Genomic DNA, 12383 nt, shown 5'->3' on the forward strand with positions numbered 1-12383 from the left:
TTTGAGACCAGCCTGACCAATGTGGTAAAACCCTGTCTCTACTAAACACACACACACACACACACACACACACACACACACACTAGCTGGGCGTGGTGGCGGGTGCTTATAATCCTAGCTACTTAGGACGCTAAGGCCCGAGAATTGCTTGAACCCGGGAGGCAGAGGTTGCAGTGAGCCGAGATTGTCCCACTGCACTCCAGCATGGGTGAAAGAACGAACGAGACTCCGTCTCAAAACAAAACAAAACAAAACAAAAAGACTTTATGGGAGTCCTTTGTACTATTTCCTGCAACTTTCCATAAGTTTTTAATTATTTATGAATGAGATGTTAAAAAAAAAAAAAAAGACACCTAAGAGCAAAATAACTTTTGAAAGAAGCCCCTATCATTAAAAAGAAAGGTTCCTACCTTTTCATATTAAAACGGTTGTTTCTGGAAAATAGGATCTACCTCTCTTAACCAATGTTTTCTTAATGTCTTCTATGTGATGGGTTGCTTCAGAATATAAGATTATCTTACATTTGGGGAATTACTAAAACTTTAAAGAAAATTATTATGAGTCCCAGAGATCTCAGATGTCCCCAGTCCCTCATATAACTGCCTAGTGGCCTCAACAGGGAAACAAGCTCGGGTTGCATTCTTAGAAGTCAGGGTAACTGCAAGATGGAAGGACAGCATGAACACTCCTCAAAAGGAGAACCCAGGAAGACCTGAATTTTGACCAAGCTGGCTTCTGTGCAAGAGACTATAATTGTAGCCGGGCACGGTGGCTCACACCTGTAATCCCATCACTTTGGGGGGCTGAGGCAGGTGGATCACCTGAGGTCAGGAGCTCAAGACCAGCCTAGCCAACATAGTGAAACCCCGTCTCTACTAAAAGTACAAAAATTAGCCAGACATGGTGGTGGGCGCCTGTAGTCCCAGCTACTCGGAAGGTTGAGGTTGCAGTGAGCCAAGATTGAGCCACTGTACTCCAGCCTGGGCGACAGAGTGACACTTTGTCTCAAAAAAAACCCCAAAACAAATCAAAATTACACTTTTCCCCAAAATGAAGCAAATACAATTTGATTAGTTGATATGAAAGAGCATTAAAATTCTATGAAGTTCTGCCAAGCACAGTCGCTCACGCCTGTAATCCCAGCAATTTGGGAGGCTGAGGCAGGCGCATCACCTGAGGTCGGGAGTTCGAGACCAGCCTGACCAACATGAAGAAACCCAGTCTCTGCTAAAAATACAAAATTAGCTGGGCATGGTGGTGCATGCCTGTAATCCCAGCTACTCGGGAGGTTGAGGCAGGAGAATCGCTTGAACCCAGGAGGCAGAGGTTGCAGTGAGCCGAGATCACACCTTTGCACTCCAGCCTGGGCAACAAGAATGAAACTCCGTCTCAAAAAAAAAAAAATTCTATGAAGTTCTTCTAAACTACTATTCCATAGATGATAATTCTCCATCTGTTAAAAAAAATTGTCATTATCTGTACAGTTCCATGTAACGCTGGTTTTTTTGTGATAACTTATTGTAATTATTACATACGCAGTTCCATCATCCTTCTAGAATTTTCTCAATGTGGCTTTTACATAAATTTAAATATTTATATGTCTGAATAAATCACAACTTGTTTTCTGACAAATATTTGGGCTTACTCCCATGTAGAGAGACTGTTTTCACTTTTTCGAGTCAGAAAGAAGTTAAGAATTTAATGAAAATGAACCCTTCTCAGAAAACGCTCACATTCATACACAGTTTAAGTACAGTGAGTCATGAACCCTGATCCAACAGACCTAAGCGGTGTGGGTCCATGGGAAGAGGTGAAGGTCTTTTGTTCTCCATCAATATTTTTATGTACTGGTTCTATACCTGTAATCAATATGCACATCTGATTTTTTTTACTTATTTCATAAACATACATATATTTTTTAAGACAGAGTCTCGCTGTTGCCCAAACTAGAGTGCAGTGGCACGATCTCACTGCAACCTCTGCCTCCCGGGTTCAAGTTAATTCTCACACCTCAGCCTGCCGAGTAGCTGGGACTACAGGTACACACCACCATGCCCAGCTAATTTTTGTATTTTTAGTAGAGATGGGGTTTCACAATGTTGGCCAGGCTGGTTTTGAACTCCTGGCCTCAAGTGATCCACCCACCTCGGCCTCCCAAAGTGCTGGGATTACAGGTGTAAACCACTCCATCCAGCATAAGAAAATTTTTTTAAGCATCCAGAATATAAGAGCTCTGGGGGCAGGAGCCTTTTTTGTTGTTGTTGTTCCCCACTTTCTAAAACCAACACAAATAATCGTGATCATCTTGCTCACTAGCTGTATCCCCAGGCTCTAGCATAGCACCTAGTAGGCACTCCAATATTTACTAAATAGGAGGATAAAGTACCAGATTCAAATCTGTAATTAGAATCTTCCAATACTGGATTAGGCTCTCTGGTTTATGAGGATTGCACACTTACTGTTCTGAGATATACTCTGCTCTGGTAAACATATATATATGACCAGTGGTTAAAAGCTACAGCCGGACATTTACAAAGCTTTACAAATGTATAAATTCTAAATCAGTCAACTGAAAATTAGTCAACTGTACTGTTTCAATGTTAATTTCTTGGTTTCTTTTTTTTTTGAGACGGAGTCTCGCTCTGTTGCCCAGGCTGGAGTGCAGTGGCGCAATCTCGGCTCACTGCAAGCTCCGCCTCCCGGGTTCACGCCATTCTCCTGCCTCAGCCTCTCCGAGTAGCTGGGACTACAGGCGCCCACCACCATGCCTGGCTAATTTTTTGTATTTTTTAGTAGAGACAGGGTTTCACCGTGGTCTCGATCTCCTGACCTCGTGATCCGCCCGCCTCGGCCTCCCAAAGTGCTGGGATTACAAGCGTGAGCCACCGCGCCCAGCCAATTTCTTGGTTTCGATGTTAGTTAACAGTAGGGTGAAGGGTATATGAGAACCTCATCAATTTTACAACATTCTTCTAAGTCTAAACTTGTTTCAAAGTAAATTTAAAAATTAAATTAAAAAAATTTAAAATAGAAATACTTACTGCACCAAGTGATGGTCCATATCTTCCTGTGGCAACTTTACCCACGTAACTGACAAAATTGGAAATAACACCTGAAAAACAAGTCACATTACAATAATTTAAGTGAGGTATAAAAATGGTTTACTTTTTTTTTTTCTTTTCTTTTTTTTTGAGACAGAGTTTCACTCTTTCGCCCCGGCTGCTGAAGTGCAGTGGTACAATTTTGGCTCACTGCAACCTCTGCCTACCGGATTGAAGTTATTATCGTGCCCCAGCCTCCTGAGTAGCTGGGATTACAGGCGTGCGGCACCACATCCAGCCATGAAAATGGTTTTCATTTCTGATTTCTACACAGATAAACAGTGTTGGGTTTCAATCTGGATCACTGTGAGGGTACAGGCATGAATACTTCTCCTGCCTATCATTTCAGCGACTTTACAGGGGATGAAAAGTCTGACCTGCTGCATGATCTGCTGAGCGACAGAGTCATTCACTTTACTTCTCAGTTACCATTTTCCTCAACTATAACATGAAGACTCATTCCCAAGCGTATATTCTCTGGGCTGTACTCCAGACACATGAAATCAGAATATCTGGGGTGGGACAACAGACTGGATGATCCCGTAAGTCTCTTTGGCTTCAGTGCCATTTGAGTCAACGTGGCTCATTTTTAAAAACCTCCTATGGAGCAGGAATTAATGTATCTGAAACACCCTCTGTAACTACAACATAACTAGCGCTTGGGAAAGAACTACACACTTTTCTTACAAGCCAAAGACAATGCTCAGCTTCTTTTTTTGAAGGACTAGATACACATAAGTATTCGATGAACACTAATTAAGCATCTACTCTGGGCCTTGTGGTAGATGCTTTTCTTTAGTCCTTTCTTTAGCCCCTTGTCATGAGGAGGTGAGTATCAGGAGGTTTAGTCATTTCTGCAACATCACTCAGCTGGTAGTAGAGATAGGATCTGAACCTAGGTCCATCTCCAAGCTCAGTGTTTTTCACTACAGCACAGCACAACTGCCAGATATACTGTTTCTAAATGTAGAGATTTTAGAAATTAATTTTTATATTGTATTAAGTAAGTACATTTTACAGAGAGGTAAGTAAAATTTGACCAACTGTCATTTGGCAGCATCTAGGGACCTGGATTCATGCATGAGAATTTCCTAACTGAAATAAGAAACGATACCATCTTCGAGACCACAGCTAGGAAATGGTTCCGTGCTACATTCTTGCAAAGAAGACAGAACAAACTCCCTCTTGACAATCATATTGTATAGCTCTGATTTAAAGCTTTCTGTGAACTGAACACACTGGGGGAAATAAGCTTGCTTAAAGTTATTTAACAAAGACCCAGGAGACTGAGGCTGCCGGGAAGTCTGGGAACCACTATCTATAAAATGGAGGGCCTAAACTAAAGAAATCAAGGCCCAAAGAGATTACAAAAATGACGTGCTTAAATTCTACACTAACCCTTACTTAACTCCTGTTTATCCTAACTTAAAATTAAACATACCCACATAATTCATATGTAAGAGGAAATCAGCAAAATGAGCAGAAAAGGCAACATCTCCACCAATCTGTGGCTCCCTTCTCTACATACACTGTGAGAAACAAATATGTTCTGAGCACTCACTATGTGTAGAATATGGCAGTAACCATTCCCTTTGTCTGTTGTGCAGATACCTTAGAGTGCTTATACTCTCAAAGGCCCCGAGATTAAAGCATATTACCTGCAGATAGGTACACTGCCATGAACTGCTCTTGACCCAGAATGTTCACTATGCTGGAAGAGAAGCTCCACAAAACATACATATTTGCTGCCATGTGAAATAAGGAGAAATGACTGAATGTTGACAGCAACATTGGAGAACAAAGGACCTCTACAAGAGAAAGAGAAACATACTCTGGTAATCACGGAACACATAGCCAATAAAAATTATCTATTTTAAACTTTTAAAATTAGGCCGGACGCAGTGGTTGGGGCCTGTAATCCCAGCACTTTGGGAGGCCAAGGCAGGCGGATCACTAAGTCAGGAGTTCAAGACCAGCCTGGCCAACATAGTCAAACCCCATCTCTATTAAAAATACAAAAATTAGCCAGGCGTGGTGGCGCACGTCTGTAATTCCTGCTACTCGGGAGGCTGAGGTGGGAGAATCACTTGGACCCAGGAGGTGGAGGTTGCAGTGAGCCAAGATTGAGCCACAACACTCCAGCCAGGGCCATAGAGCGAGACTCTATCTCAAAACAAAAACAAAACAAAAAATTTATGAAACAAATTAAACATGGAAAACAAAATCAGCCATTTTTAAGACATTTTCTTTTTTTTTTCTTTTTTGGAGAGAGAGTCTTGCTCTGGCGCCCCAGGCTGGAGTGCAGTGGCACGATCTTGGCTCACTGCAGTCTCAACTTCCTGGGCTCAAGTGATCCTCCCACCTCAGCCTCCTGAGTAGCTGGGACCACAGGTACATACCCCCATGCCCAACTAATTTTTGTATTTTTAGTAGAGATGGGGTTTCACCATGTTTCCCAGGCTGGTCTCGAACTCCTCAGCTCAAGCAGTTCACCTGCCTCAGCCTCCCCAAGTGCTGGGATTATAGATGTGAGTCACTGTGCCCAGCTTAAGATATCATTTTTAAAAGTGACAAAAAGCTGTCTTAATAAATCTCTTTTCTACTTAGTAAGCAACCAATAAAAACTCTCAGTTCAATGAAAGCAACTTGTCCTTATGGCAAAAGTTGATTAGAAAAAAATAAGCAGTCTGGGCAACATGGCGAGACCTCATCTGCACTAAAACCAAAAAAATTTAGCTGGGCATGGTGGCATGCGCCTGTAGTCCCAGCTCCTGGGGGCTGAGGTGGGAGGATCACTTGAGCCTGAGAAGCAGAGGTTGCAACGAGCCAAGATCGTATCACTGTGCTCCAGCCTGGGCAACAGAGCAAGACCCTGTCTCAAAAAAAATAAAAAATAAATAAAATAAAAAGTAAATTGGCAGGGCGCAGTGGCTCATGCCTGTAATCCCAGCACTTTGCGGGGCCGAGGCAGGCGGATCACGAGGTCAGGAGATCGAGACCATCCTGGCTAACACAGTGAAACCCCGTCTCTACTAAAAATACAAAAAAATTAGCCGGGCATGGTGGCAGGCGCCTGTAGTCCCAGCTACTCGGGAGGCTGAGGCAGGAGAATGGCATGAACCCAGGAGGCGGAGCTTGCAGTGAGCTGAGATCACGCCACTGCACTCCAGCCTGAGCAACAGAGCGAGAAAAAAAAAGAAAAAAAAAAGAAAAAAAAAGAAAAAAAAGGAAATTATGAAATTATGTTAATTATAAAGTTGTATATACTCTCCTTAAAGAATAAACTTGTGGGCTGGGCATGGCAGCTCACGCCTATAATTCCAGCACTTTGGGAGGCCAAGATGGGTGGATCATTGAGGCCACGAGTTCAAGACCAGCCTGGCCAACATGGCGAAACCCCGTCTCTGCTAAAAACAAAAAAATTAGCCAGGCATGGTGGCATGTGCCCGTAATCCCAGCTACTCAGGAGGCTGAGGCATGAGAACTGCTTGAACCCAGGAGGCAGAGGTTACAGTGAGATAAGATTGCGCCACTGCACTCCAGCCTGGTGACAGAGTGAGACTCTATCTCAAAAAAAAAAAAAAAAAAAAAAAAAAAGGCTCTTAATTTGTCAAAAAATATTTAGATATTTGCTATGTGTGCGGTTCATTTTAGGTATCTATTATATTACATTAAGAGAGATGAGGCCGGGCACAGTGGCTCACACCTGTAATCCCAGCACTTTGGGAGGCCGAGCCAGGCAGATCACCTGAGGTCAGGTGTTCAAGAACAGCCTATCCAACATGGTGAAACCCTGTCTCTATTAAAAATACAAAAACTAGCTGGGTGTGGTGGCGGGCACCTGTAATCCCAGCTACTAGGGAGGCTGAGGCAGGAGAATCACTTGAACCTGGGAGGTGGAGGTTGTAGTGAGCCAAGACTGCACCACTGCACTCCAGCCTGGGCAACAGAGCAAGACTCTGTCTCAGAAAAAAAACAAAGAAAAAGAAAAAGAGAGATGAGGTCCCTGTCCTCAGTGAAGGAGCTTACAGCCTATCCTCTGCATTTTGCTTGTAGCTATTGATAGGTAACTCGTCTTTTTTACAGCACTTCCATTAACTAAAGCATATTTCTTTCATATTATTTCTACCTTAAAATAAATTCACGCAAGTTAGACTTACTTGAGGCTGGATTCGATGTGAAATATCTGATCATTGTCCGCTGCAGAGAAGGTACTCTCCATAAACAGAATACAAGGACATTTGCAGCTATAATACCTACAAAATAAATAATTTAGGGAGGTTAAAAATGAAAGCAAAAAAGTCTGATCTACATTACCCCCTTGTAAGATTCTTCCACAATTATGCAAGAGTACTATATACTTGGGGCATAGGGGGTGAGCTAAAAAAAAAAGCCAAGTGAAATCAATGCTTTTAAAGTATCAGCACTGCCTAGGGTTGCTAAAGTTACAGAATTCCTGGGGAATCGCAAATGCTCTGGGAGCTAACTTCCTTTCCCTAGATCCATATTTTACTTCTTCAGAACAGTTTACTCTTCTCAATTATAATCGTGAGCCGAGATCACGCCATTGCACTCCAGCCTGGGCAACAAGAGCGAAATTCTGTCTCAAAAAATAAGGGGGGGGAAGATAACCAAAGACATCAAAGTAAACAGTAGACAAAGAGTTAATTAACACTGCTAAGTTTTCAATCCAAATGTAAGAAGCTTTTCTGATAAATTATGAGTACTGGCACTGAAACAGACTGTAGCCAAAATCCCTTACTTCATAAGCCAGTGGTCATCAAACTGCTTTCATGAAGCAGCCCATTAGTAAACACCATCCATTAGTAAGAGACACATCCCATATATGTATACTTATTAACAAATTATGTAAGTGAACCACTATAAATTCATCATAAGACACACTTAACAAATTTAAAAGAAATAAGAAAAGTGAAATGCACATACTTTCTTCTTTGTAAACCCTATTCTGAAGGCCAATTATAGATGAGAAAAACAGGCTCTAAAAGGTACAAGTTGTCAGAGGGCCAAATTCAGTGGCCAAGCCAGAATTCCTAATCTAGTGCTCTTTCTACTATACACCAAGACATGGGTAGCCAGGAGGATTTATTTTGACTTTGGTCACTCTAGGACTTCAGACACCACATAAAAATGGCTTCCTTGCTGGGAAACAGCATATGCTGGTCCCCAGAAGCGGATGAGCATGAGAGGATGTGTGGCAATCCTAGGCATACTGAGGCAGTACTGCATTTTGGCTCAAAGTATGGGTGAAGGAGTCCAGCAGAAGTGACTCTGTCCTACTTACATTATAACCTGGGGAAGAGGCCTAACCTCTCAGCTTGTTTCCTCTTCTGTAAAATGAGGACAATAAAATCTACCTGAAAGGGTTGAATGGGCCGGGTGTGGTGGCTCACGCCTATAATCCTAGCACTTTAGGAGGTCCAGGCAGGAGGATCCATCCCTTGAGCCTAGAAATTTGAGACCAGCCTAGGCAACATAGTGAGACCTCCCCTTTACAAAAAAACGAACAAAATCAGCTGGGCATGGTGGCACATGCTTGGGTCCTAGCTATTTGGGAGGCTAAGGTGGGAGGATTGCTTGAGCCCAGGAGGTCAAGTCTGCAGTGAGCCAAAATTGCGCCACTGTACTCCAGTCTGGGCGACAGAGGGAGACCCTGTCTCAAAAAAAATAAATAAATAAAAAGGAAAAAAAAGGGTCGAGTGATGATGAAATGAGAAAACATGATGAAATATAGCAGTCACACAGTGACGAACCAACAAATGGAAAACATGGTGAAAAGAGAATGGCCTTTTCAGGTCTGAAACCTAAGTATGTCACTTGGCAGTTTTGTGGCCTGTGGCACTTTATTCCCTCATCTGTAAAATGAAGATAATACCTCCTACCTCATAAAGGTTGTAGTGAGGCTTAAATAAGATACTACATGCACCTAGCATGCAAATGATCAAAGAATAATGGTTTCCTCCTCTCTCCTTTTCCTTTGAGAAATAGAAGAGCTTAAGTTTTGTATATCTCCACTTAGGAGGGATGTCACCTGCTTCTTCCTGACTCGGTAACTCTTGGACAAGCTTGGCACTACTGATTCAGGAAGGCGCTGCTGTCCTAGTAACTACCCTCATACCTGTGTAACGCACTGAACTACGTCAGCAAAAAATAACAAAGTAAGGACCTCTGAAAACTCTCCTTCATGAGAGCAATGAAAGAACTGGCAAAAAATGTCAGAATCAACTTTTTCAGAACTCTGGAAACTAATCAAAGGCTTATAGCAAATCAGGGTGTATTTACTTAAGAAAAACAGCTGAATCTCAAAACACCTAGCTTTGCAGCGTTTTTTGTTTATTTATTTTTTTCTTTTTTGAGACGGAGTCTCGCTGTCTCCCAGGCTGGAGTGCAGTGGTGCAATCTCCGCTCACTGCAAGCTCCGCCTCCCAGGTTCACACTATTCTCCTGCCTCAGCCTCTCAGCAGCTGGGACTACAGGTGTCCGCTACCACGCCTGGCTAATTTTTTGTATTTTTAGTAGAGACTGGGTTTCACCATGTCAGCCAGGATGGTCTCAATCTCCTGACCTCGTGATCTGCCCACATCGGCCTCCCAAAGCTTTGCAGCATTTTAACTTGGCCTAGTCCAATCCCCCACTCTCTAGTTACAAGGTAGTCTTGAAAACCGAGGTAGCTGGTAGAATGGAGCTGGAGCTCTTTGAAAGCCTCATTCCCAAAGAATTGTCATTATTTGACCTGGCTGTTGATTCCATGCAAGACCCACTTTCAAGGCTGTCTGTTTAACCTGACTGGGAGCTCCCCAAGTACAAAACTTTTCACAGAGGGCATTTGTCAAAAACAATGAGAGGTAAGTGTTTTAAGTTTGAGGCTGCCTGAGATGATGGATAACACTTGGGGGCAAATAAAAGACTAATCAAAAATCTTAAGAGGAAAAGCAGGGGAATAAGATTTCCATAGAAACTCTGAAAACCTCCAACATATTCCTGGACTCTAGAAGGCCACATGCATAGTAAGACAAAATAGACTTTAAGACAAAATTCATTGCTAGAGAAAAAGGAGGATATTATATAATGATGAAAAGGTCAATCCATCAAGAAATAACAATTAGAAACATATGTACCTAACAAAAGAATCTCAAAAATGAAGAAAAATGGACAGAACTAAAGGAATAAATAACTCAACAATAATAGCTAGAGACTTCAGAACTCTATTTACGATAATGGAGAGAATAATTAAATGATCAGCAAGGAAGTAGAAGACTTGAGCAACTCTATAAAACGACTAGACCTAACAGACATCTATAGAACACACCACCCAACAAAAACAGAATATACATTCTTCTAAAGTGCACATGCAGCATATTCCAGGATATGTTCAGTCACAAAACAACTCTCAATAAACTTCAACTAAAACACTAAAATTATACAAAGTATGTCCTCTGATCACGTGGAATGAAATTACAAATCAATACAGAAATAAATTCAGAAAATTCACCAGTATATGGAAATTAACAAACTCCTAAATAACCAATGGTTCAAAGAAGAAATCATGAGGGCAACTAGGAAACTCAGTTGAATGAAAACAAAAATACAATATACCAAAATTTACAGGATGCAACAAAAGTGGTGCTGTGAATGCCCACATTAAAAAAAGAGATCTCAACTCAATCTAACTTTTCACCTTAAGAAAGTGTAAAGAGAAGAGCAAACTAAAACCAAAGCAAGCAGAAGGAAAGAATGAAGAACATAGGTAAATGAATAGAAAAGTAACAGAAAAATTAATAAATCCAAAAGTTGGATTTGTTTGAAATGAACAATAAAATTGACAAACTTTTAGCTACAGTGACAAAGAAAAAAGACTCAAATTACAAAAGTCATCTCATACAGGTCTGAGATTTGCTAAAAAATAAAAAGAAAAATAAAAACAAATTACTAAAATCAAGAATGAAAGCAGAATGTTACTACCAACCTTATAGAAATCAGAATTACTACAAAATACAATGAACAATTATATACTAACAAATGAGAATAACTTAGATGAAATTTAAAATTCTTAGACACAAACTACTAAAATTGACTTGAAGAAATAGAAAATCTGAACAGACCAAGAATAAGTAAAGAGATTGAATTAGTAATTTAAAAAACTTACCACAAAGAAAACCCCAGAGCCAGATTAGGTGTTAGGTGCCTATGTTTCTCATTGGCTTCACTAGTATTTGAGTTTCCTACAGCTGTTGTAATACAAACTTGGTGGCTTAAAACAAAAATCTATTCTCTTCCCGTTCTGGAAGCTAGAAGTCAGAAATCAAGGTGTAAAGTGTCAGCAGGGCCATGTTTCCTTTTGAAGGGTCTAGGGAAGTGTCCTTCCTCCCCTCTTCCTAGCTTCTGGTGGCTCTCGACAATTCTTGGCATTGTTTGGCTTACAGGTGCATCACTCCAATCTCTACCACCATCTCTTTTGTCTTGTTTTCTGTATCTTTCTTTGTCCTCTCCTCTTCTTATAAGGACATGAGTCAATGGATTTAAGGTACATCCTAATGTAATATGATCTCGCTGTAACTAATCAAATCTGCAAAGACCCTATTTCAAGTAAAGTAACATTCTGTGGTTCTACGTGGACACAAATTTTGCGGAAGCACACTATTCAACTTACAACTGGGAAATTCTACCAAATATAAAGGAGAATTAACACCAATTCTTCTCAAACTCTTTCAAAAAACAGAAGAGGAAGGAACATTCTATGTAGCCACTATCACCTCCGTATCAAAACCAAAGACATCACAAAAAAACTATCAATATCCCTTTATGAAAACAGATGCAAAAATCCTCAAGAAAATATTGGCAAACCAAATCCAGCCATATATAAAAAGGATTATAAATCATGACCAAGTGGAATTTGTCACAGGAATGCCAGCTTGGTTCAACATATGAAAAATCAATGTAATATTTCATATTAACAAAGTTGGAAGACTCACAATGCATAGTTTCAGAATTTACAACACAAACCTACAGGAATAAAGACAATGTAGTACTAGAATAAGGTCAGATATATAGATCAACGGACAGAATTGACAGTCCAGAAATACACCCATATGATTACGGTCACCTGATTTTTGACTAAGGTTCCAAAACAATTCAATAGGGGAAAGAATAGTCTTGTCAAAAAATGGTGCTCAGGCAAGTGGATATCCATAAGCAAAGAATGAGTTTGGACCCCTATCTCAAACCAAATACAAACATTAACTCAGAATTAATCAAACGCCT

General features: G+C 40.9%; 1 protein-coding gene across 5 annotated transcripts in view; it reads right to left on the bottom strand.

Annotated features, from left to right (window-relative positions):
• PARL (presenilin associated rhomboid like) overlaps nt 1–12383 on the bottom strand; it is a 52598-nt gene that overhangs the window by 5447 nt on the left and 34768 nt on the right. For 3 of the 5 annotated variants that reach the window (XM_063621822.1, XM_063621827.1, XM_063621823.1), the window contains exons 5-7: nt 7262–7357; nt 4760–4909; nt 3042–3112 (exon numbers count right to left, since the gene is read on the bottom strand). In XM_063621822.1, the coding sequence (XP_063477892.1) occupies nt 3042–3112; nt 4760–4909; nt 7262–7357 (317 nt within the window). The remainder of the gene's footprint in view (nt 1–3041; nt 3113–4759; nt 4910–7261; nt 7358–12383) is intronic. The other 2 variants (XM_063621826.1, XM_063621824.1) reach the window with 1 other exon arrangement.

Source organism: Symphalangus syndactylus, chromosome 17 (assembly GCF_028878055.3).
Source record: "Symphalangus syndactylus isolate Jambi chromosome 17, NHGRI_mSymSyn1-v2.1_pri, whole genome shotgun sequence".
NCBI classification, from domain to species: Eukaryota; Metazoa; Chordata; class Mammalia; order Primates; family Hylobatidae; genus Symphalangus; species Symphalangus syndactylus.